General features: G+C 34.3%; 1 protein-coding gene across 1 annotated transcript; it reads left to right on the top strand.

Moving 5' to 3' along the window:
- Positions 1 to 312: 312 nt before the first annotated feature.
- Positions 313 to 15,804, top strand: LOC105330593 (exosome complex component 10). The gene is made up of 22 exons (XM_066068061.1): positions 313 to 471; positions 758 to 894; positions 1,370 to 1,493; positions 1,998 to 2,108; positions 2,360 to 2,513; positions 4,575 to 4,626; positions 5,493 to 5,568; positions 5,950 to 6,060; positions 6,286 to 6,429; positions 6,779 to 6,969; positions 7,289 to 7,445; positions 7,783 to 7,931; positions 8,816 to 8,978; positions 9,087 to 9,213; positions 9,345 to 9,448; positions 9,928 to 10,005; positions 12,245 to 12,283; positions 12,391 to 12,463; positions 12,789 to 12,853; positions 13,538 to 13,712; positions 14,186 to 14,259; positions 15,539 to 15,804. Exons 1-22 carry the CDS (start codon positions 397 to 399, stop codon positions 15,638 to 15,640), a joined length of 2,481 nt encoding a protein of 826 aa, XP_065924133.1. The 5' UTR covers positions 313 to 396; the 3' UTR covers positions 15,641 to 15,804.
- The last annotated feature ends 12,195 nt before the right edge of the window (positions 15,805 to 27,999 follow it).

The following is a 27,999-nucleotide window of genomic DNA, read 5'->3' as shown; positions in this document are numbered from 1 at the left end:
CCTGAAATTGGTTAACATTATATACTATATAGATACATTTAAGAAACCACTTTCCTAAACTTTTTTGAAAGTTAATTTTCCGGTTGTCTCTTTCATGATTCAAAAATAGACCGATTGGCTCAGTTACTCGATGATACCCCAGGCACAGTAAAGTAAAAAAAAAAAGAAGAAAAATCCATAAACGTTATAGCGTCTTTTGTATAAATTATACAGTATTTGTACATTTTTTTTAAATTTCAGCTATAAAAAGAATAAAATGTAACGTGTTAAGCTTGATACATCGCCAGAGAAATTGACGGCGCCATTAACAAAAAAAAAAATTAAAAAAAATTAAGATGATCGGGTTTGACAGTCTTTATGAAAATCTCGAGTCCGTGGATTAAAGTTTGAGGAAAAATGTCAGCAAATAACGAAAATGATGAAAAAAGCGAGCCCATCGCTGGATTTCAGGATGTTAATGCGTTTACACAGGTAGGTTGAAAGTATACCAAACAAGATTAAGTTGTTAAAAGTAATATAAGAAGTCGACATTAATCATTCAGTAAATAAACACGTGGGGTGTTCTTTCGAATTTCCTCAGATATTTTTTCTGTAAAATGCATAATTACATCTATAATATACGAACGACATTGATATATAATTAATGAATTCTAAAGCTAAAATGTAGCGGATATATTTTGTATCAGAAGGAACTGTCAAGAAGTTTATTTACATAAGATAGATTTAAAAATAAATATATTGAATCTAATAATTTTAGCAAGCACTCAAGTCGGTGGTTCAAGCAACTCGTGTTTCCAATAATCTACCAGCTGCTGGGGATGATTATGATTACTATTCAAGTTTCCAGGGAGTCAGGGACATTCTTGATATTGAGGGCAAACGGGTCCTTAATATGTAAGTAGTTCCAGATATAGTAATTCAAACTTCTCAGAAAACTTTAAGCTATTGAAAATCTATAACCCCCCCCCCCCCCCCCACACACACACACACAGATTTAAATGATTCTTCAGTTTTATTCTACGTTATAAGGATAATTGAAAATGTTATCGTAGAGAACATTAATAGGATCCAAAACCTTGAAAAAAAAACACATACTGAATTTGTATACAGTTTCTTTCTACGCAGAAAGTTGGTCCATTTATTGACTTAGTTATTGCTCACACCTATAAAGGGTACGTAAATAAGTGCTGTTACTAATCTATCTAGTATTAATACTTTTAAAAATGGACACAACACCTGGTGAAATCCAAATGAGTACACCATTGTATGTAAATAAAGCGCTATTTAGAAAGCCATTTCTTCAATGAAATGGCAATCATCATTATCAGTGAATTCAGTAGAGGTAATGATATTACTTTTTACTAAACAGCATCCAAAATGTTTTGCGATACCACAATGTGAAAGGAAACATGACGTCATCATCAGAGGCTACGGACCTTGATGATAAATTTGATGTATTAATGGATGCCAATGACCATATTCTGGAGAAAGTGGTAAGTAAGAAAACTCACATACTTCAGTTAGTTGTATGTAAAAAGACTAAAGTACTGTTAGATTTATGTCTTATTTTTTACCATTGAAGAATACTCTGTATTTCCAATGTGATTTAATAAAACTATGAAATGAGACCAAAGCAAAGATATCAAAAGAAAAAAATAAACTTCTGTAAAGGCAATCTTTTCAATGAAGGTTTGGTAATTTGCAATTAAAGTTTGAAGGTATAGGTTAAGTACTGATTTAATAAGCCGCTAATTATATTATATTATGTTTTAAGATAAAGAATAGAATGTTAAAAGAAATTTTTCACTTTATATTCTAGGAAATAGATCTATTAATTTTTGACTCATATTAGATGATCATGCTGTAATGTTGCTTTTGATTGACATTTCATTGATTGAAATATTTCTTGTAGAATTGGAAAATATAAATGCACACATTTAATTTTGAATTTTGAAAGCACAAAAGAATGTTGATATTTATTGTTAAAATTTGTGCAGGGATCATTCCTAGATGAATCAGCAGGGCTTAAGAAAAAAGAGGAAAATTTAATCATTGCCACGGCAACACCAAAAGCAAAATTAACCTCGACAGCCAGCTGGAATAAGAAGGTAACAGAGCTAGTATATGAATTTTATGGAATGACAGTGTTAGCTGATGTGTGAGACAAACTTTGTTGTGACTTTATTTTCAAAATCAATTTTCAAGCCTTTTTTAATATCCATCAAATTAACCTACAGTATATATTTACAACAACAACAACAAACAACAATTTGAATTTTTATTTCAACGAATAAAATGTGGGTAAGATTTAAGAGCAACCCTGGTCTTTTATATGTAATATTCCTATATGTAATTTCAGAGTTCAGGGTCCCCTAGTATATCAGAATACAAGTTGCTCACCGCCAGAAATATCCAGAGGCCACAGGTGAAGTTCCGGGACAAGATAGACAACGAGAACAGACCATTTGTTCCCAGAATTACAGAGAAACCGAACGCCCTCAAGTCACTGGAAGGTAATATTACTGAACCTCCTCAAGTCACTGGAAGATTGTGTTACTGAATACCCTCAGGGCACTGGAAGTCAATGTTTTGTATAACCCAAAAACATAGAGAAACTGAACGCTCTCAAGTCATTGGAAGGTAATGTTTCTGAATGCCCTTGAGTCAATGAAAGGTGATGTTTGAATCACTTACATGTATGTTGTCAGTGTTTGGAAGTAGGAGGGCCTTAAATGATAAGAGTTTTTACATGTAAACAATTTGAAAATTTTTTAATTTTCATGAAAAAGGAATATAAAAAATATGACCGCTTAGAACATTTAGATTTAAGATTCAATACATGCACGTCAATAACTTCTTGATTTATACGAACCAAAATCTAACAGATTTAATGGTCAACATTCTTCCTATTTTATAACAATGCATCTATTTTAGTCACAAAGGTTATTGCTTCATTACCAAGTTTTGAAAACAGTCTTGCCATAATCTATTCAGGATATATAAATATGTATGTGTTGTGGTTTCATTGCCATTTTACATGTACTTTCACTTTAATCTGAGCTATTTAATTAATTATAGTACATGTACCAAATATCTAATTTTTTAGCAATATTCTTTTTACAATGTGCAGTATTATACACACATTTTGTAGAGAATATTCTTTAAGTTATAGCTTCTTGCTTTAGGTTATTAGGTAATACTTATATATTATCAAAACCGATTTGGTTTGACTTTTCCTATAGCGTCACGATCATTTCTGTCAGCTACGTCATGCATAAATTATACACGCCGCCGGTGTGAAAACTATATGATTGGTTAACTCCTATTTTTAGGCCGAGTTATCAGTATACGCTTATGCAATGCCAGAGCTGAAGGATTTCTCAGAACAGTTTATTTCCCCCCAATATTAGTCATTCAAAATCGACTATCCCGTATGTTTAAATTCTGTGCTAAACTCTCTCTCTCCCTCTCTTTTTCTCTCTCTCTCTCTCTCTGTGTAAACGGGCGTTAAACCATAGCCTCAAGCTACGGTCCAGAGAACGGCGTTATAAAAAATATAATATTTAAAAGTTGCATGTGCTAAGCGTTCATTTCATGTAAATACCGTAAATGTATAATGCACATGTATTACCTACTAACTTGCCAGTCAAAGTGATAGGTATGAATTCCTCGATTTCTACACCTTTCGATCGACAATCGACAGTCAATAAAAGTATTGAACGATGGTGTGAAAGAACGAGACGGAAGTGGAGAGTGCAAGGAGGTTTGTACATGTGCGTCTTCATTAGGCAAATGTCCGATTCGTTTCTCTTCTGTTGCCCTATCACTTTCGGTGTAAATATATATACTAAAATATCCACAAACCATTTACTGCAGATTTCTTTATTTTACCTGTCTCTGAACCCCCGATCACCCGCTCCATACATGAACACTGGTTTGTTTACATACATAAAAAATACAGTTCTTGATCCGCTTTCCGAGTACGGTTAAAGGTTGTTTAATAGGAGAAAGTTTGGGGCGGGTAAAGCTACAATTATTAAAAGTAGTAAACTAAATGAAGAATTATTTAAATGGATTATTTGCACAAAATGTGGTATGGTATGATGTAAATATTTTTAAAAAATAGTGTTATTTTTATACGCAGCAAATTGCCGTAAAGTTTTTTTGTACATGTAAGTATTGTATGCACTGTAGCTTTATATTTTCTAACCCAAAATTTATACACAGAGCTACAGCTATATATGTTATGTACCGTATGTATTGTTTTATCACAAGTGTACACTTTCGAAAAATAGCCCAATTTCGACAGTCACGAGTACCCATGTGAATTTTTCATTCTCTGATATGTTGTTGTTCTGTCCGTGCATAATTTAGTCTTAGTTAACCAGCAGCCAATCAGCGGTAAGCTGAATCCACCAATAAAAAAACTGTGGTTAAGGTGCGGGTATTGTTTATGTATGACGTAGCTGAAAAAGTTGAACGCGACGCGATCGGAAAAGTCAAACCAAATCGGTTTTAGTAATAATGAATGTACACAGTCCCTGTGAGTTGCATAAAATTTTCTTTTATTTTAGAAAGTCTAAAACTTCCAGACGATGTAAACATGTTAGAGGATCCTGATTTTGTGTAAGTTTATATTTATAGTATTTAGATTAAGGTGGTATGGGACACTTCTATGTTGTGACATATTGTTTATCAAAATAAACAACAAAACCAAGTGTAATTATATAAGTAATTTTATCCCAATATAGTCACCTAACAGCGTAGTGCAGTAGGTTAGAGGGTTTATTACAATTCTGTAAGTCATGAATTCAAATCCCACTGGGGGTTTTACAACTTTTACCTCCCCAAATATTTTTAAAACCTATTTTTTGTTAAATATTGTAAATTTGAAAATTCTAAACTGGTGAAAGTATTTTAATTATAACGAACTTTAATCCACATTTATATCGACAGATGTCCCATACCACCTTAAGACTTATGACTTTTGTTCAATTGCTTAAAAAGTTTAAATGTGATACTTTTTCATTCACATTTTAAACATGGAGAACAGAAATACGGTTATCTCTCTTTGTGATTAACATACTTTTACAGTACATGTACATTTTAACAAGATGTCAAGCCATAACCTATGCTGTTTCTTTGCTACAAATACATCAGCGTGTAGGTAATTACACCAATTCACACATCCTGACATACACACACGTGATACAGGTAAACAGCAATGGCGGTCATAATCCCGCTTTTTGATTAGTTAGCGTAGACAAGCAGGGCGGAATTTAAAATTTTGGATGGAAATCGGGACTTATTGTCGTAAAACGGGTTGGATTTTTTGAGAATCGTGATTTCGGGGTATTTTGGCAATCCCGATCGGGATTTGTTTATTTGACGACGTAAAATCGTGAGAATCCAACAAAAATCGGGATAGTTGGCATATATGTACATGTGTCACATGTTATACTGATATTGAGGTGACCATTATCCTTTTACAGCTATCCACATCCCTACAAGTATGAACTGAGTGTTCTGAAACCAACAGATCGACAGCTGCAGGACACAGAACCTTTGGTAAGTTATAGACTATATTCATGGATGATATTAGATGAACCACTTGTAAGTTATTATTGTTCAATATACACAGGTTTAAGCTGAACCACTTGTAAGTTATGATTGTTCAAGATACACAGGTTTAAGCTGAACCACTTGCAATCTATGATTGTTCAAGATTCACAGGTTTAAGCTGAACCACTTGTAAGTTTTAGAATGTGTTCATTATACATTCCTGTACAAGTAAAATCACTTTTAAGTGTTCAAATGTGTTCCAGATTTACAAGTATTAGCAGATTGTGCAGTAATGTTACTGTTACTAAAAGAATCTTCTGCAGGTTTTGTTTTATTTCTTCAAAAATTTAGTTCTATGGCAGTAAGACTTTTTTTCCTTTTTTACAGAAACCTCGTTTAGTGGAGGACACACCTTTGACCTTTGTTTCCACAGTAATAGAACTGAGCTCAGTTATTGACAAACTTAGGAAAGAACACATAGTGGCCGTGGATCTAGAGGTGAGCATGTCTCTTGATTTTTTTTATTTAAGAACTTGACATTCATATATTACATAAAAGCTCATGAACAGAGACATAGGGTGAAATTTATTACTTTGTGTTGATATCAATGTGCTGCCGAGCATGTCAGTCTTACATTGTCGAGAACATTACATTTGGTCTCTCTCTACTTTGAATAAGGTTTTGAATTTTAGCACCATTCCTACAGATTGTTTTGAATTTTAGCACCATTCCTACAGATCCTTTCAAGGGATTACCTGCCTGATGCAGATCTCCACAGCAACCGATGACTTCCTGATCGACACACTTGCTCTGAGGAATGACTTATCTCCCTTGAACGAGATCTTCACTCATCCTGCAGTGGTGAAGGTAAGACTATTTATTGATGAAACTCTTGACAAGTCAGAGTAACCTTGAGCTGTCAAAGTGACTTTCAACACAGAAAATGACATTTCACATTCTCAGACTCATTATGAACTATGAAGGTCACTAATCCTGGTTAATTTGTAATTTTATAGATTGATAGATGAATTGAAACTCTTGTAAAAACTATCATATAATTATAAGAAATTATCAAGCTTTCTGATCAACAGATACAAGTAACAAATAGTGATCCTAGAAACATGCCTGGCATTTAGGCTACCGCTAGCTAGTTTGTGTAGATATTGTCTCTAAGCTGTATGTAATTTTGACACTTGAATGCCCTTGTTTGTGTCAGGTTTTTCATGGAGCAGACAGCGACATTGATTGGCTACAGAGAGATCTTGGACTCTATGTGGTGAACATGTTTGACACTGGACAGGCGGCCCGAGTTCTAAATCACTCTCGCTTCTCATTGGCTCATCTGATGGAGCACTATTGTGACATCATTACAGACAAACAGTACCAGCTGGCTGATTGGAGAATAAGGTACACACCACACAGGGGCGCAGGCACTGTTAGAGGGATCAACACTTTCTATGTCAAATATAATAGTTGTATGTTTAGTTGTTAGATTCTCATGAAGCTCATGAAAGCAGTTTCATTCTCCCTACTCTGAGAATGATAATAAAATTTTCATACATGTATATAATGTATATAGTGTTTCTGTTGATTTCCTGTATTAAAATGTGTTTTACTTTATGTTGTTAAATCTTGTGCTGTGATGTTTATACCTTGATATCAAGATAGCACTGAGGTTCAATGGTTGAGCATATGTAATATTTTACAATGAGTGTTTCTGTTTCAGGCCCCTCCCTGCTGAGCTGATGAAGTACGCACGGGAAGACACCCACTACCTGACTTACATTTACCAAAGGATGAAACAGGAACTGCTGGCCCGTGGAAACGACCAGAAAAATCTCCTGTTGTCTGTTCTTCAGAGAAGCACAGAAATTTGTGCAAAGGTACAGTGTTTGGTCTGCATTTTGAGTAAATAAGTTCAAATGATCAATCTGTTTTTTTTTGTCATGGCACAATTTCAAAATGAAAATTGAAACAAAATATGTTGAATACATTCCTGTTCTAATATTCTTATTCTTGATATTGCAACATAGAGCATAGCTGTAACACTTTGAAAAAACAAACCAACATTAAAAAATTGGTATTGTAATGTATTGCAATTATCGAACTACTTTAAATTTCATTTGTCAGATGGGTAAAAATATTCTCTTAACTCTGACAAACTATGTATACTATATTATCATAAAGAAGGTCAATGTTTGAAAATCATTTTACATACAGGTGTACAAGAAGCAGGTGTTTAAGGAAGACTCATACCTTGAGTTGTACAGGAAGAGTAAGAAGGTGTTCAACTCTCGACAGCTGCAGGCTCTACAGAAGTTGTATCAATGGAGAGACAAACTGGCCAGACAGGAGGATGAAAGCACAGGGTAAGATAAAAAAAAGGGATGTAGCTCAGTATAAGGTCGAAGGATTAAGGAAAGTAGCACATGGTAAGGCCAAGGATGAAAGAATGTACATATAACACATGGTAAGGCCAAGGGTGAAAGAATGTACATATAACACATGGTAAGGCCAAGGGTGAAAGAATGTACATATAACACATGGTAAGGCCAAGGGTGAAAGAATGTACATATAGCACATGGTAAGACCAAGGGTGAAAGAATGTACATATAACACATGGTAAGACCAAGGGTGAAAGAATGTACATATAGCACATGGTAAGGCCAAGGGTGAAAGAATGTACATATAGCACATGGTAAGGCCAAGGGTGAAAGAATGTACATATAGCACATGGTAAGGCCAAGGATGAAAGAATGTACACTGTACATATAGCATATGATAAAGCTAAGGGAGAGAGGATGTACATATAACACATGGTAAGGCCAAGGGTGAAAGGAGGGAGCATAGGGTAAGATCAAGGAGAAAAGTGGATCATGGGCTGTGATCAAGGGTAAACATGTGTAGCACAGGTTAAGGTCAAGGACAAAAGAATGTACATGTCAATCAAAACCCTGGGGCTGCATCACAGGGTAGGTCATGTATAGATGGAGGTGGCACAATGTTAGGACTATTGCAGGGTGTGTGCACAATGTAAGGCTACTTACAGAGGGCTGTTGCACAGGGAAGGGAACTTTTTTTATATAGATTTTTTTTTTTTTTTCAACAAATTTTTGATTAGTAAAACTTGAAGTTTGAAAAATAGAAAAAATTTCCTCCCTCCCTCCTGGGTCTAGAAACCTCAAGGTGGTAATTCCAAACAAACATTTTTTTAGGATGGCCTGATCTAACCACTTGGTATTTCTATTGACAGGTATGTGTTACCTAACCACATGCTTCTCCAGATAGCTGACATCCTGCCTCGGGAGCAGCAGGGTATCTTTGCGTGCTGTAACCCCATCCCTCCTCTAGTCAGGCAGTTCCTACCCGAGATACACAGCTTTATCCAGGAAGCCCGGGAAGCACCCCTTCTGAAGGTTTGCACCTAAATGGAGACAATACCATGAAGTTCCTCAAAAGCATTTTTAGGTTTGATATCAAAACAAAATGTCTAAAAATAATGATATTTTTAATACATTTTTTAGGTCTCCTTGCCTCAAGAAAAGAAACCCAGTGTATACCAGCACCCTAGATATGACCCTGCTCATTTATTGAACTGTCCTCATGACTCAAGTCACATTACAGATAGTCAGGATCTGCCTACAATACCAGGTATTCTCTCTCTTTCTCTCTCTCTCTCTCTCACTCAATATATACTGGTAGCTGTAAATTTGCAAAATCTCTTTCAGCACTTGTAACTTCAAGAGATTTTTAGAAGATTTATGCTCTCATTTTTTTTTTAGATGTATCCATGGTGACTAAATCTTCAATGTTGTATGGTACCAATAACTCAGGCCTCATTGTGAGGGTGAAGGCCAAACCTCTTCTGACAGCCTTTGGAGACAAGGTTGGTATTTTTGTATCATTTTCTTACATAGGCTTTGTAGAACTTTGTAACACTCTACAGGTCTGTAGTATAACAAATTCCCTCAGTAAAAGGATTGGCAATTCACTTGTTTCTTATTTTGACCAGAGCACCACATGTACAATTAGCATCATTTTTTGTCAGTATCAAACTTCAATTGAGTACCAGTTATTGTTTCCTGTTAAATTGATAGGAAGATTCCATATAGACAAATCATAGATGTATCTTTAAGTTGGTATTGAATAGTAATTTAGTTAATCCATGGTAAACACATATGTATAAAAGCAGGTATTTTTATTCTGCAACATTTACATGCTTGAAAAAATTACATATATGTAGGGTAATCTGTTCATGTGTGATTGCTCAAGTGAAAACTTTCCTTTTTGCTCTGATATTTCCACAACTAAGGTACTTTACAAGAACTTGTTTGTACCACACTTATCTTTCATGTTGTGTTACAGAGAGACAAAAGAGCAGCCAGTAAAGGACAGAGAATGGCGGCGGCCCTAGCCTCTTCCTTCCTGAGTCCATACACCATGGTAGGTAGAACTTGTCCTAACAAAGACCGCCCTCTGCAGAACTTTTGTTTTGTTTTGTTTGACTGCCTCTGTGTGATTTTTAGCTCACCTGAGCTGAAAGCTCAAGTGAGCTATTCTGATCACATTTTGTCTGTTGTCTGTCTGTCCATCCATCTGTCTGTAAAGTTTTCACATTTTCAACATCTTCTCAAGAACCAATGGGCCAATTTCAACCAAACTTGGCACAAAGCATTCTTAGTCTAAGGGGATTCAAAGTTGTGAAAATTAAGGATCACGCCTTTTTGCAAAGGGAGATAATTAGGAATTTATGAAAATTTTTGAGAAATTTTCAAAAATCTTCTTCTCATGAACCATGAGACCAGGAAAGCTGAAACTTGTATGGAAGCATCCTCAGATAGTGTAGATTCAAAGTTGTGAAAATGATGACCCCCGGGGGTAGGTTTGGGCCACAATGGGGGGTCGAAGTTTAACATAGGAATATATATAGTAAATCTTTAAAAATCTTCTTCTCAGAGACTAATCAGCCAGCAAAGCTGAAACTTGTGTGAAAGCATCCTCAGATAGTTTAGATACAAAGTTGTGAAAATCATGACCCCCAGGGGTAGGGTGGGGCCACAATGGGTGGTCGTAGTTTTACATAGGAATATATAGAGTAAATCTTTAAAAATCTTCTTCTCAGAAACTAATCAGCCAGCAAAGCTGAAACTTGTATGAAAGTATCATCAGGTAGTGTAAATTCAAAGTTGTGAAAATCTTGACCCCCGCTGGTAGGGAGGGGCCACAATGGGGGGTCGAAGTTTAACATATGAATGTATAGAGTAAATCTTTAAAAATCTTCTCCTCAGAAACTAATCAGCCAGCAAAGCTGAAACTTGTGTGGAAGCATCCTCAGGTAGTGTAAATTCAAAGTTGTGAAAATCATAACCCTGGGGGTAGGGTGGGGCCACAATGGGGGGTCGAAGTTTAACATGAATGTATAGAGTAAATCTTTAAAAATCTTCTTCTCAGAAACTAATCAGCCAGCAAAGCCGAAACTTGTGTGAAAGCATCCTCAGGTAGTGTAGATACAAAGTTGTGAAAATCATGACCCCGGGGGTAGGGTGGGGCTACAATGGTGGGGTTGAAATTTTACATAGGAATATATAGAGTAAATCTTTAAAAATCTTTTTCTCAGAAACTAATCAGCCAGCAAAGCTGAAACTTGTGTGAAAGCATCCTCAGGTAGTGTAGATTCAAAGTTGTGAAAATCATGACCCCCGGGGGTAGGTTTGGGCCACAATGGGGGGTCAAAGTTTATCAGGAATGTATAGAGTAAATCTTTAAAAATCTTTTTCTCAGAAACTAATCAGCCAGCAAAGCTGAAACTTGTGTGAAAGCATCCTCAGGTAGTGTAGATTCAAAGTTGTGAAAATCATGACCCCCGGGGGTAGGTTTGGGCCACAATGGGGGGGTCAAAGTTTATCAGGAATGTATAGAGTAAATCTTTAAAAATCTTTTTCTCAGAAACTAATCAGCCAGCAAAGCTGAAACTTGTGTGAAAGCATCCTCAGGTAGTGTAGATTCAAAGTTGTGAAAATCATGACCCCCGGGGGTAGGTTTGGGCCACAATGGGGGGTCAAAGTTTATCAGGAATGTATAGAGTAAATCTTTAAAAATCTTTTTCTCAGAAACTAATCAGCCAGCAAAGCTGAAACTTGTGTGAAAGCATCCTCAGGTAGTGTAGATTCAAAGTTGTGAAAATCATGATCCCCAGGGGTAGGGTGGGGCCAGAATGGGGGTCAAAGTTTAACAAAGGAATATATAGGGTAAATCTTTTAAAATCTTCTTCTCTGAAACTAATCAGCCAGACGATTCTTTATAATTGTTAAGACTTTGGCCCCAGGACAATTCTTTGGCCTCACAAGAAGGTTCAGAGTTTTATGTAGGTTTATATCCCATATATAAACTATTGTTCAGGATCTTTTTGAGAACTGCAATACTCAACATTTGATATGACTATAAAATCATCCTGTTAGAAAAGGGACTAATGATTATTAACATAAGAATATCCAGGGGAAAAATGGATTTTATTTATACAGGATCTACATGTATTATTGTACATTGTCCAGATAGTTTGTATTATGACTCCATTAAGCTGATTTTATCATACCCATTGTTCCTCAGGTGAGCGATGTGGCCCATGGGCCTTTTGTTTTCTCTTGATACCTGTGTACTGACTTTGTTTGATTTTGTTTTACAGTTTCTGCCTGATGCAGGTGCTCCCAGTGCAGAATCTGAGGTAATGTCAAACATATTGTTCTCTATAGACAGGATCTTGACTTTTGTGTTTTGTAGATTTGTTTTGGGAAGTCAAAAGACACATGATTATATGTACTGTTCTTCCAGGCACAAAGTCTGGGAAGTTGGACTCTGAAGAAACATACTGTGAAGAGGAAGCGGTCACCTACTCCTCCCAAAGGTACAGCTGATAAGTATTTACATAAACATGGTCTGTCATGTTGTAAAATGTTTGTTTAATAAATATCAGTTTTGAGCATTCAATGTGTTTATCAAATACGGTAACACTCTTCCTTGTAAAACCAATATACAGTTGAACTTCGATATGTCGAATTGATTTGTAAGTCCCAGCCACTTATTTTTGAAGTATTTTACCCTCAATGTCTCGAATACTCGGATATATTGAAGTTTTGAAACATTCCCATCTTGTTTGAGATAATGATGTTTGACTGTATATGTATCTGTAGAAGGTTTGGGGATCAATTATCATTTTCTTTTGTTTTAAGGTCCTCTCCCAAAGAAACTGAAGCCTGACCCCACCCCAGAGAAGCCAGACCTGTCGGTCCGAGAGGTAAGAAGTGGGCGTGTCTCTGTGTCAGAGTATAAATTCAACACATCCCACTCTGTTGTAGCATGTAAAGGCACCAAAATGAATGGACTATTTATTGCAAAAAATTCTTCTTAAGGTGGTATGGGACATCTGTCGATACTAATGATGATTAAAGTACATTACAATTGAAATACTTTACCGGTTAAGGATTTCAAAGTTTACAATATTTAACCAAATATAGGTTAAACACCAAGAGGGATTCAAACTCATGACTTACAGATTCATTGTAAACCCTCTAACCAACTGCGCTACGCTGCTAGGTGACAAAATTGAAAAAAGAAACTACTTATATAATTACATTTCATTTTATTGTTTATTTCAATAAACAATATGTCACAACATGGAAGTGTCCCATACCACCTTAACTTGTTAGTGAGGTATTTTTAATTTGAACGTATTTTATTCATAGTTCAATAAAATTGGGAAACAGGCAAAGCCTGGTATATACCCCCTCTGCCAAGTACAGTACAAAGTTAAATAGAAAATCTAGAACAAGACATTTCCATTTTTATGGCACTATTGATTAAAAGAATTATAATATTGGGAATTAAGTGCACTATTAAGATAAGGGAAAATTGAAAATTTATTAGGGAGGGAATTGCAAGGTGAATAATTAGCAATAAATATGCCGTTATATAAATGTAGATAAATGCACAACAACGCCAGAAGGAACATCAGAACGAGGGTGTGGTCAATTTACGCATCACAGACGACGACAAACCCCAGAAAAAGAAGAAGAAGAAAGAGAAGAGAGAGAAGCAGCAAGATGCCGAGTTCGCCGCCTTCGACTACAGTCAGGCAGACAAAAATATTTTCTTGGGTAAGTGTTATTCTGTATCAGTATATCAGGACTTGGGATCATGAAGCATTTTTAGAGTTAAGTCTAAATTTCAGTCATTTATGAAATTCCAATTTGCCATAAAGTTATGTTTAAAATTTGTAATTATCAATATTATAAAGAGACACATTTTAAAAGCATTTCATTTTATCAGTGTATTTACTCACAAGACAATATGACAGTTTACAAATTTTGACTTAAGTCTTAAGATTGCTTCATGATCCTGGGGTCAGGACTTCATATTGTACAAATTGCATTGATACTGAGGTAGTGCATTTGTGAATATGTTTTTTGAAATAGAACATTCTAAGTTCTTGTACTTAATGATGTAAGTGAGGGCCATCAAATTTGTTTGGCAGACTGAGTACGATATCACTTAATTCAATCTTTTTAATGTTAATGTTGTCTTACTGTCTCTCCTACAATTCTTCTACTAAAAAGATAGTTATTTATAGGTGGTGACAGTAAGAAGAAGAAACACGATGTGTTCAATCCTTATGCTTCATTAAAAGGCAAGGGAAACCAAAAGGTAGGAAGCTTTACAATGTTTATTAAGTGTGATACATTCTTATGTTTGTTGTTCTAATAACTGTTCTGATATCTGTGTTTGTTGTTCTATTAACTGTTCTGATATCTGTGTTTGTTGTTCTAATAACTGTTCTGATATCTGTGTTTGTTGTTCTAATAACTGTTCTGATATCTGTGTTTGTTGTTCTAATAACTGTTCTGATATCTGTGTTTGTTGTTCTAATAACTGTTCTGATATCTGTGTTTGTTGTTCTATTAACTGTTCTGATATCTGTGTTTGTTGTTCTATTAACTGTTCTGATATTTGTGTTTGTTGTTCTAATAACTGTTCTGATATCTGTGTTTGTTCTAATAACTGTTCTGATATCTGTGTTTTGATTTGGTTCTATATCAAGTGTTCTGATATCAAAACAATCAAGTCAGTCTTTTTCTGATATCTATTTTTAAAAGTTCTTTTTAAATCAAATCAGTTGCTCTGATATTTGACATATTGTTCTAATTTTTTGCCAGTTGTTCTGATATTTGACAAATTGTTCTGATTTTCTGCCAGTCGTTCTGATATTTGACAAATTGTTCTAATTTTCTGCCAGTTGTTCTGATATTTGACAAATTGATTTCCCATCAGTTGTTCTCATATAGAAGAAAAACTAATATCATATCAGTTGTTCTGATATTTGATAAATTGTTCTGCTATCAAATCAGTTATTCTTATTTTGATAAATTCTTCTGATAACAATCAATTTTTCTGATTTTAATAAATTGTTCTGATATCAGATCATTTGTTCTGATATTTGATAAATTGTTCTGATATCAGATCATTTGTTCTGATATTTGATAAATTGTTCTGATATCAGATCATTTGTTCTGATATTTGATAAATTGCTCTGATATGATATTTATCACTGGTAATTGTTATGATATCTAATAAGTTGTCAGACATTCATGTAGTTGTTCTGATATCTTGCCAGTTCTGATATTAAAGCAGATTGCAGATACTAATGATATTTTGATGTCAGTTGTTGGGATGCATTGTTCCTGTTGTTTTAGGGCAAATATATCTGTATTCAAATTTAAATGTTCTGATATATTTAAAAATTCATGTTTGAAAACTCACATTATTGTAAGCTTTTTATCTCTTAATTTATATTATCAAGATATTTCTTCTTTTCGTTATTGTAATTAATGATAATGTAGGGAATTCTGATTTGTTTTAACTGAAAAATGATTCATTATTACTGGTATAAATTATTATTATTTAAGGTAATCAAAATCTTTTGAAGGTTGGTAGATCCAATCAATCATTTGCCAGATCACAGAAAAGTCACAGCTATAAACAAGATGGAAAGGGAGGAAAACAGAACAGCTGGCCCAAAAAGAAATAAAAGCACATGGGGGACAACACAACACCATGTGTCATAGACACTTGTTCCTTACTCAATATGAAAAAAGAAAAAAAAAACATGTTACATGTGGTTTAATTGTTTTTTGCAATTCAGATATATTGTTTAGATGTTGTTCCGAGAACATTTATTTCAACTGAAATACGCTGATGAAAAATCAGATAGGATGGGATTTACAAGAAAGGTTTCCGTAATATAAAAAGATGAAAATAAAAATCTACAACTTACAAAATTATGATTGGTCTATTCTTATGGCATACATTAAATTAGATGTATAGAATTATGTTAATAAAAGTATTTTTATTGGAAAGTGATTGATATGAATTTGTAATCAACTTTCTAACAATTAGCCTAAAGAACCTGTTGAACCCTTTAGTTCCAAGTAGATCAGCTGTAGATGCGGGAATATCGGTTGGTTGGGGGCTCATTTTGTCTGGGTGTCTGTCAGCATCACATGGTGTCCGCTAAACGACACTGAACTTTGTCTTATCCAGGACAGACACGGGTATGTTGGCCAATTCGAGATATAAGGGCATGTTTGTAAAATTAAACGTGCGTAACTCGATACTACGAACGGTATCTGTAATGTACACATTGAATAGGGAAATGGATAATGTTTACGTCACAGACAGTTATTGACAAAAACAACAACAAACCCTTGTTGTCAAACGAAGAGCGGGAATGATGGATAGTTATCTTTGTTTCAATTTATACACCTCCAAGTGTCAATGTGCTAAAAATAATAAGAGTAAAGAACGAACTCTCATCATTACGGACAGCTCCTCTACTGTCAGTGTCTTTGATCGTATTTGTTGTGGTCTTGGCAATGATAAGTTTTATTATCGATTGAAATACATAAAAAACTTAGTTCCTGCTTCTTCGCGGGTTGGGGGACTTTCCCTTAATGTTTGAAATTCAGAAAGTTTGGATTTTGATTATAATTCGAGACGTCGCGTGATTCAGTAGCTTTTATCGATTTCTAGTGAACGAATATTCTGTAAATTATAATTAAAACGCACGTGTGCTCGCGAAAATGACTTAAATGGGAAACTCGCTTGAGAAAGGATTTTATACCAATAGTATGTCAAACTTGCCTGATTAAGACTTAACCGCTGACACATATCATCAAATGATGACAGCAAAACAGCTGTCGGGGAAATCTAAGAAATTCTAACTCGGCGGGGAAACGGTTGGCAACAAATGTTTTCAATGCATTCATTCCTTCAGTGAAAAAATAATGTATTAAAGCTATAAGTACATTGTTTTGCTCAAGCGGTTCTGAACATGTTTGTTAGGAAAATATATCTGCGAATATTAACAATAACTTTAAAGTTTTACATAGCTTTTCACAAGTTTCCAAAGATGCACGTGTTGCACTGTTTCGATTTAAGGTTAGACGACACGTTCCTCAATTTTTAACCGGGTTTTCCAACGGAAAAATCCGGTTATTAAAATGGTGAAAATGGCGGGCGGGCGGCTGCCAATAAGGTACCCTCACTGTACGGATAACTCCTCCTACAGTTCTCAAGATAGGAAATTGTTCTTTTGTAGATCAGTTGTACATATATCAGAGGTGTGCATGTTGCTAGGAATTTGATTTTTGATGATTTATGAAAAAAATACCAGCTTTTGAACTTAGTCATTTTTTGGCAAAATATTGCATATAGGGTACTCCATTTCACTGGATATGGGTTGACATGGATTATGGATACAGTTCGCATAAAAGAAAACCCGGTTTGCTGTCACATTACTGCTTTTCATTTGTTTATAACTTTTTCCAGGAATTTGTTAATGGTTTACCACTACTTTGACAAGCTTTCTTGGAAAAAATTAGGATACCTTACCAGGCTTTTCTGCAAAATACTGAAGTATGTAATTTCCTATATAATCTTTTTAAAAATTCACTTGAATTGCTGATATAAAAGTAAATAAATACACAGCACAGCGAAACACCATAGTGTAACTCTATCTTGGCCGGGCTTTGAACTCACCACCTCAATAACCTACGATCTTGACGATGACGGCCACGTCTATAACCACTCGCCCATCTAGGCATATTACTATCTTCAAGTAAATTTTAATCAGTTTGAAATCATTATAAAAAAATAATTTTTATTTGAACTCTTTATTACGAGGAGATACAAAAAGATGCTCGAGGAACGTGTCGTCTGACCTTAATGCAGTTTTAGTATTGGTATCCTTTTGGCATCCAATCTAACCCACCTCTACCTCATCAAAGCAAACTTTACCGCCCCTAGTCTAACGTTAACGGTTTTGGCTGTTTGTAATAATGACAAAATGTTTACTTTTTCGTGTCAATAATTTAAGAAAATTTCAAAGTTCTTTCTTCTTGAACATCATAAATAGACAAGCCTTATTAAATTACCCAGAACGAACTTATTCTAAACGAGAATTGTCGTACACACTAACTGTTTAGTAAAAGTTACGTGTTAGATATTTCATTCCGAGACAAGAACTCATTTAACGTTAAATTTCTTAAGCTTATTAACATGACATGATTATCAACAACAGTGAATATACTAATGAATTTACTACAAATGAGGTGGATGACTTTATAAAGCCATTAAAAAGTTAAAAAGAAAAGAATAAGACAGCATTTTTTATTCTAATGATCTGATGATATGGGAAAGTGGATTAGAGTGGAAGAGGAAAGCGAAAAGGGTGTGTTCAGGCGATCGGCAGGTGTACATCCAACCAGTTGCGGTGAGACTCCAGTGGGAGGGTGGGGTTGATAGCACCTCTCACAGATCCAGATGAAACGCCCTGTGAAGAGACCAATTCAAGAGAACACGATTAAACCTGGGAATTTAGTATGCGCATTTTTAAAACAGATAAAAAATTACTCTTGGTCTATTTTTGTAACAGAAAGTACAAGTTTTAAATTACATAATTTTTATCACCTGAAAAAATTAATTTGCGCGTGTTTTTTTAATGTATTTATCAAGGTTTGTACAATATCACGTGCTGCAATTAATCAAAAGATTGTTATTGCCGCTTTTGAAAAACGGAAACAAAGTTGGAAGATGAAGAAAAAGTTTATAATTTTGAAAAGAACCGTTTACTTTATAAATCAAGTACATATGAATTCAAATAATTTTTTTTTTTTTGCAAATTGAGCAATTTTGAAATTTAAGAAATTACTTTTAAAGAAATTATGTCAATGTTTGTTTCCTTTTTTATTTGGTCAGTCTGAAATTTTCATGTAGTTTTTCTTTATATAGTTTGTGCAACATAAAATTAATAATAATTAAAACGGGCGTTTTAAGTTTAAAGAACTTGTGCCCGATCCTATTGTATATACCATGTTAACATTAAAATATGTTCAAACCAATCATTAAAGCGATTCAAACCTGAAAATTAACCTTCCCAATTGTGATGAAACCGACATCTAGATCAAGGGATGTCAAAAGAGAGACAGGCCATCGTATTTCACTCAAATTAAATAGAGCAGAAAAGTCAATCAAAAATGTTAACACTCGGAGAATATTCAATATCTAACACCGATTTAAAAAATCAGAAACAGCCTTTACAGCACTGAACACAGCTGGCGTAAACCACAGGAACTTGACATTCAGACTTTGCTGTCTCTTCATAATTCTAATCACATTCAGGACTTTGACCTCTCGGGTCATGGGCAATAAACCGTGTCATCTTCATACGATCATCATAACCGGACAAGAATGTGGATTAACTTAATCCTTTTTTTATTTTGCTTTATGATATGTCCTTAGGCCAACCATTCCCGATGTCTTGACAATTGCAGTTTACTAGTATGAATGTTTTACTGAATTGTTTACTCACAGTAAAAGTCGTGACGGTCAGTTTTACGAAAATAAAAATGGAAGTTGTAGCATCTTTTAATTAGAATTTAACTAATCACACACAGTACTGTGTATACTCCTAGCAAAATGTCCTCAAGTGCTGTAGATAACAATTAAGATATTTCAATTGCAATGATGTGTCAACTGTGATAAAGCAAACACATTTTTTGGTCGCCACTATAATAAATGTGTATTGTATTCTTCGTGATAGTTAAATCATAAACGCCCTATTTGTCAGGAACAGGATTCTCCGTTCAGAGGTATGGATGCATTTTTATGTGTCAGAACACGATGACGTGGTCTATTAATACATTTAATTTAGCTTTAATTGAGTGTGCTCTTTACGAAAAGGACAATATTCCCGCGAAATGAAAGTACAAGTACTGTTTTATTTAATCGTATGCAATAAGTGCAAATAAGTACATGTATTTCACGGGCCTGATCACGGTTTTGGTAAAATTTTAATTTTCTAATGATCAACCAAAATCTGAGTGTTAGTCGAAGAGATATGAGCAAGATACAGTGCTCACATATGTTTGCAATGTAAGCAAGGCTCTTGTCATGTTTTTGTTTACATTGGTTCAATATACCAGAAAAAAGTTCTTCAAGTTGGTTGTTCTATATGCTAATTTGTTTTGAACATAGAATACAGATCCCAGCGTTTGTCACATTCATTTGCGGAATTTTTTTTTTTAACCAAAATCGTGACCATGCCCCTCTGAATCCTTCCTCGCTTCAATTTTCAACGGTGGTCACTAAACATTTACTGCATATTTATTCTTATACATCTAGACATGTATCTCGTTAACATGATGACAAAAAGGGGGAACATGTCAAATAATAGAAAGATCCAGTTTAAACTAGTTATGAAGACAAGATGAACAACAATTTACCCATTTTTGTTTAGCTGTAAACTTTTATTTAGTAAAGAAAAATTCCAAATATTTTAGCTTTGAAATTTAAATAATTTTTCTTTATTCTCTACAGAGCTCTTCTTCTCATGGAGATAAATATAGACCAAAATTGGCCACAACCATCCAGCCTTCTTAATCAATAAGTCAATACGTCACAACTGTATGACGCGGCGAAATAAGGAAAGGTGTCAAAGACTGACTTTGTTTTTTTCCGTTTTAACATGCACCCGATAGTAATATGGTTCACATGCGTTCACTTCTTTAAAATAAACAATGAATAAAGTTGCAAGGATAACAAGCATTCTGAGAGAATTGCATAAGCAATACGGTTTGTATTATACTATGAAAGCTTCGACGCATACATCTATTTCAAATCTATTATAAACGAGATAGTATGCTTTAATCAGAGATAAAAGAACAGAGGAAATTCAAACTACATAGTTGATACAGAACAATAAATAAAAAATGCGTAAAATAACACTCTTTATTACCGTCTTCCTTGGAAGACGGTATAAAGAGTTAAAATAATTTACAGTCTCCGGGTTGTGCACTTCATCTCCTTTGTGATTGGTAGAAAATACATGATGTGAAAATTTACATTTATTTCATTGGTCGAAATACTGTTTGGCACAAGGGAAATAAATTTCTGATGATCTTTTTCATGTACGACTTAACAAATTCCGTAGATTTAAAATCTTAAAAAGTGGGAAAACGAAAAAGCAATACAAATTGCTATGAATGAAATTCAACCTTTTGATTTTCAGGTCCAACTAGTTGAAAGCTATATTCTATAATATCTACAGAAATTATTTCCTTTTCTTTCATTATTTTGTTTTTCAAAAAGAAAAAAAAATTGATGCGGTATGGCTAATATCGGTAAAATTGTTTGCACCTTAGATAGGTAAAGCTACGCGTAATAATTGTTAAACAAAATACTGAATGCAGCGGTATAGCTTTTTATCAAAATAATACGAGTCTACGACCCTTTCTAAGATCTCTTTTACCCTACTGTAGTCGATATCAACTTAGAAGCTCGGGTAGGCATTTCTCAATTTTAGACACAGAAGCTTAAAAGACACATGATGGCATAAAAATGTTCCAAACGCCATGGTATGTAGAGGAAGGTGACATTTATATAAAAAAGAATTAAATTGTCTTTTATAACTAATTGCTGTTTAAGGTTCGCTCTTAAGACGGTAAGCTTTTTTTTAAAAGCTAAACTTGTTTTACCTCCTGTAATAGCGAGCGAAGCGAGCTCTAAGAACCAGTGTGCGCGGGAAAAAGAACGAGCTAAACCTACAGTTCATCAAACAAATTTTTTTGTCTACGTCCCATAATGCTCTCTAATGTTTTCACCCGTGGTGCAATGCCAAAAATGGCCGACTTTTGACTCGTAATTTACAGTGACTTAAAGTTTGAAGACACGTTTTGTGTACCGCATTTGCTATGGCGAGACTCAAAAGATTTGTTACATGCTTCCATACCTCCGTATCGAGTCGAGAAACGTAAACAAAGACGAACAAAGTCATAGATGACGTCACAGTGCACTCGCGCTATATTTCCCGCGATAAATTTAGAGGTGGATCAAACATCTGTAATGCGTGTACTAGCCATTCCAGAATAGACTGCGATACCTGCCTCATTGACGGATGATTTGTTTTTAATTTTTTTTAGTATAGAGATTTTATGTATATATATATATATATATATATATATATATATATATATATATATATATATATATATATATATATATATATATATATATATATATATATATATATATATATATATATTAGAAAGAGCCATACTTTACTGTCATAACGATCCATTTTTAAGCTATAGTCTGTCCCAAGATATCTATGCTGCATATTTGAACGATTTTTAATAAAAATACACATACCTGTGACTGAAGTGCAATTAAAATCGATGAAAGGGAAAATTCCCAAGATAACTTCATTCACACATTATCATTTTTCCCTCGTAAAAATTCACAGGAACGAAAACAGATTTCCTACGGAGATTTATAATGGGGAATGTTGACATCTTTTCTCCATTCGGAAATACTCGGGACACCTCGCGCAATTTTTCAACGTTATCATCCGGGCGTCTTCATCACCTTGGCAATGGAAAAACCTCGTAGACTTTTAATTTTAGCCGTGTACTGATACCCGACAAGCTAGAGGGGGCGTTCCAAGGGGGAAATCTTGGGATTTTTTCATACTATTGAATGAACATTGTCTGAACCAAGAGGAATTTATTAATATTGAATAATTTAAGAAAATATGCGGCAAAAATATCTTGGGACAGACTATAATTGTGCATGCATGAGTAGGGAGGAAATTAATAAACAATAGAACATAATGAAATAAATAAAAAGGAATAAAATGAAAAAATAAACAGTTAAAAAAATTATGTATAGTCTGTCCCAAGATATTTTTGCTGCATATTTGAACGATTTTTAATAAAAATAGACATACCTGTGACTGAAGTGCAATTAAAATCGATGGAAGGGAAAATTCCCAAGATAACTTCATTCACACATTATCATTTTTCCCTCGTTAAAATTCACAGGAACGAAAACAGATTTCCTACGGAGATTTATAATGGGGAATGTTGACATCTTTTCTCCATTCGGAAATACTCGGGACCCCTCGCGCAATTTTTCAACGTTATCATCCGGGCGTCTACATCTCCTTGGCAATGGAAAAACCTCGTAGACTTTTTATTTTTAGCCGTGTACTGATACCCGACAAGCTAGAGGGGGCGTTTCAAAGGGGAAATCTTGGGATTTTTTCATACTATTGAATGAACATAGTCTGAACCAAGAGGTATTTATAAATATTGAATAATTTAAGAAAGTATGCGGCAAAAATATCTTGGGACAGACTATAGATATTGCATATAGTCGGACCATTAAATTTAAAAGTGGGAAATTACACACCTACAAACAGGTACCGGGCTCTCTCTCTCTCTCTCTCTCTCTCTCTCTCTCTCTCTCTCTGGGAAGGGGGTTGCGCTGTATGTATCATAACCATTAAAATTAGTACACTTGGCATACTTATTGTAGAGCAATACTCTCTCAAAAATTCTTTGACGTTCGTTGATACCTAAATAAAACTATAAGTTGACAATGATGCAAGGTATGTGTAATTCTTGCTGCGCTCGCCATAACGGTAGCACCGTAAAACATATTACATGTATATATGCAGAATATCATTTCTTACCGTCCTCTGTACCCCGAATCAACCAACCCGATAACGAACCCGATTGTAATAATAAAAAAAACCCCTGTCGATTAAATTTACAACACAATGCTTAACACTATTTTACAGAACTTGTTTGTTAGAAACAATACAAGGAATGGTACAAGTAATGCACGATATTATTGCTGACTTCATACTTTCCTCTTTTATTCAATATACACCAACCCGATAACGAACCCGCACAATAAAAAAATGGAATATAAAAAATTAATTTTTCTCGAAAATATATGTCAATCAGACGCTACAAAAGTGTAAACTTGGTCTGTAGTTTGACATTTTGAGGCTGTTCAGTAAATTTCATATTCCTCAAACGCATAAAGAAAAAAAGTGTGGAAAACTGAAGTGGGACAGACAGACGGGCGGACAGACAGACGGACAGACAGACGGACGGACAGACAGACAGACAGACAGACGGACAGACGGACGGACGGACGCAGAGGAAAGCTATAGCCCCTCCGGTGAAACCGGTAGGGTCTAAAAAATGGCGATGAATGTCATTTGCAGAATCAAAGTACTGAAAATGTGGGAAGTGTATTATGATAATATTGCAAATACATGTATGCGTTTTCCCGACATTTTTGGGATGTAGTAATTAAGGTCAGACGACACGTTTCTCGAGCATCTTTTTGTATCTCCTCGTAATAAAGAGTTCAAATAAAAATGATTATTTTCTTTTTTCAAAATGATTAAAATTTACTAGTACATGGTAATATGCCTAGATGGGCGAGTGGTTATAGACGTGGCCGCTCACTCGTAGGTCGTGAGTTCAAAGCCCGGCCCGGCCAAGATAGAGCTCCACGTTGGTATTTTGCTGTGCTGTATATTTATTTACTTTTATATCAGAAATTCAAGTGTATTTCAAGAAGATTATATAGGAAATTACAAACTGTAGTATTTTGCAGAAATGCCTGGTAAGGTAACCTAATTTTTCCTAGAAAGCTTGTCAGAGTAGATGTAAACCATTAACAAATTCCTGGAAAAAGTTATATAAAATTGAGGAACATGTCGTCTGACCTTAAAGATTTTTAAGGTGCTCTATTTCATCTAACAAGCTTTAAGATATTCGGCTGAGTACAGCATACATATATGTAAATGGAAGTTCAATAATAATTTTTACTAACCAATTGCCTTGCTACTGCGCCGTATCTTGCAAGGGATGTAGGACATTTGTCCACAATATAGATAGCTTAATCATTTTACATACATGTATGTAAGATAGTTATGAAAATAGTTTGAAAATGTTTAAATATATTCAGATTTTTATGTGTAAGTGTAATGTCCGGACTGAGTTATATATCATCAGATGTAAACTATACGATGACTGTGATTTATTTCCACGACCGCGGTTCGTGTCCTCAAAAAACTCCAGATAATTTGTTAATTTTCTCTTTCGCTTGTAAAGCGTTTTTTTTTGGGGGGGGGGGTGAGTGATCTAGCTGTGCTTTGTGAATAAATCCTATTTGAAGACGAAATGGTCAAAAACAAATGCCCGATAATCAATTGGCAGGTGTGTTTATTTACTTATTAGCCAAAACGATAGTCATTGAAATCCAAAATATCTACTTTCATATTAGGTGGATAATGGTAAAAAGAGAAAAAAATTACTGAAACTATTTACGGAGGAATTGGACAACTCCATTTTTTGAATTGTAAATAAAGAAGTTGTTTTCAAAAAATATTACGTACTTTCATCCATTCATATAGATATCTGAAAGTGTCCACCTTCTATGAGATTGATGATATACACGGAGGGAGAACTTAAGAAACCGCTAACATGATCGGGCAATTAACAGCAGAGCGAATGCAATTGACTGTCACATTCAAGCACATTTCGTTCATATCGAGACGTCACAGGTTCTTGGGGGTCTTTTTTGCTGGACTTTTTATTTATTTATGTATTTATTTTTTGGTTTATTGCCATCGTTGTTGTTTTTATCATGGAATCTAATTGGCGTGTCAATTGATTGTTTCATTCACTTGGAGTGCAATTTTGCGCTACACCATATACATGTATAATAGTACTAAATAGAGAGATTTATTGCTTGTAGGTTAGAAATTGGATAAATGACTCTTTATAAAACTCTTCTACAAGTCATTCACTATATAAATGTTAAAAATTCATGATACGGTTGTTATGCAATTAAAAAATACTGACGCTTCATCTGTGTGTGTTTTAGAAAAAGAAAATTTAACATGAATTATATGAATTGCTAAAATAAAACGAGAACATAGTACAAGCATCATTTTTGGGAGTTGATTTTAATCAACTCTCCTATGCATTTACTCTGGCAAACCGAAAGTGAAACAGTGTTTGGACCTAAGCACAAATCATCACCGCTGACAAGACTTAGTTCTTCGATGTTATGTATGCTGAAGCATTGTTTTTCAAGGAAACTTAATGTATAAACACAATGTATTAAAATAGTCAAATTTTATATAATACGAACATTTAGATATTTAGATATCATTGTAGTCTCATGTGTTCCTACGCCAGAGTTTAATAAAGTCTCGTTCAACCAGGCGCTCGGCTGTCTCCGTAAATCTCCAACAAGCAGAGAGACTCTCTTGCTTGTCGGAGATTAACGGAGACAGTCAAGCGTCTGGTTGGACGAGACTAGAGTTCGATATCAATAGTGCTTGGATCCATACGATTTTTATAATTGTTTCGATTACTAATACATAGTTTGAAATCTATCTTTAAATATTACACAACATGATTCATATGGGGTTTCTCGAAATCCTTGTCAGAAAAGTCTAAAAATTCATATTATAAAAATGTGCGTAATTCAAATACAGACTAGAAACTAATTGCCAAGCAAGATAAGTTGATTTTAAAATAAATGATAATCGATAAAATCAACTCCCGTCAGTACTTCAGTTCTTTGATTATTTTTATTGCAGGTCGCCAAAGGGCGTTAGGCATATATATGATATGAATTAAATAAATCAAAGCACTGAAAGTACTGGAAAGCGATTAGCAAGTTTGTTGGGATATTTTGCATGAAATTTTTATTTTTGAGTTTTATTATTATTATCTATTATAATTTATAAAGCGCACAAATTTACAAATAAAAAAGCAATCAATTGCGCTGTACATAAAAATAAAATTAGTTTAATGAGTATAATTGCAAAGTACTTCTCGTGTTTTTTCCCGGCAAAGCTAGGTAAAACACCTCGAATTTATTAACATTAGTGGATGATAGAAATTTATACAAAGTGGGATCGCTTCTCATCCTTTAAGTATCGGTCAGACAGCCTTTTAAGTCTATTCTGTGGTATATATTAGTACATGTATATCATTGAATTTAAAGAAGTCTAAGTTATATCTCAACAGATAATAAAATGTTCTGTGGTTTTAACACAGTTTTTCCGCTTGTCGGGGGCCTAAGAAAGCATAAACCAAAAAATCGTCAGTCCATACCTGTATATCTGTAATAACCTTAGGTTTGTATTTGGATGACAAGGTAATGTTGTTACCTTGCATGCATACAGAATTATTTTGTTTCGGGTGGTGTGAAGTTTCCATGCAAGCTCAGAATAAAACCATCATTTTAGTGTATAGGACAAGCCAATGCCGTCCCTATCTTTGAATACCAATATCAAAATAATAAATGAAAACATTTCATATTTTTTATGCCCATTTACAACAACAAGTGTCTCAAGTTTGAACTTACATTGTGCCGTGTAAAGAACTATTTTTAAATTTATTTAGATTATCTTTCAGATTGGATAAGAAAAGATACCAAGAGATACCAGGAGAATAAAAATGAAGAAAAAAACTTTGAACACAAACAGTACCGCGTATAAAACTGCATATTGAATTAATCAAAGCATTTTTCAAATCGGTTACCATATAATATAATCACACCGCTAATAAAAAATAAATAAAATAGAAAAAACTTTTGGTACTCTCGATATTTTGATTCATCATAGGTGGCGCTTTGACTTATCCGGTTGCTTACATTACATAAAGCATTTAGCATAATACGCTAACCGCTATAAAAGTAGATGTGCGTTTCTGCGGAGCTATTATGAACGTCTAGTTTAATTAACTAGACGATCTGTCTTTTTGCCCAAATAGAGCGTGCAAATCTAAAACAATATTATTTTTTTAAATCATTAAAAATTAAAAGTATGAAATTTATTAGTGAAAAAGATAAATGGTATTGGGTTCCTTTGCATTCTAATAATTTTGAAAGCAGAACGAAGTCAATTAGAAAGGATTTGTTCGTTACCTATAAAGTGTGTTAGCATGTAAATTATAGGCTGTTGTACACTATGTCCATATGTCTGTGAGTGAATATTTCATGTTATAATAT

The sequence above is a fragment of the Magallana gigas genome, chromosome 8 (assembly GCF_963853765.1).
Source record: "Magallana gigas chromosome 8, xbMagGiga1.1, whole genome shotgun sequence".
Lineage (NCBI taxonomy): Eukaryota > Metazoa > Mollusca > Bivalvia > Ostreida > Ostreidae > Magallana > Magallana gigas.
Note: the sequence above shows the minus strand (reverse complement) of the source record. Positions and strands in the feature narration are given on the sequence as shown.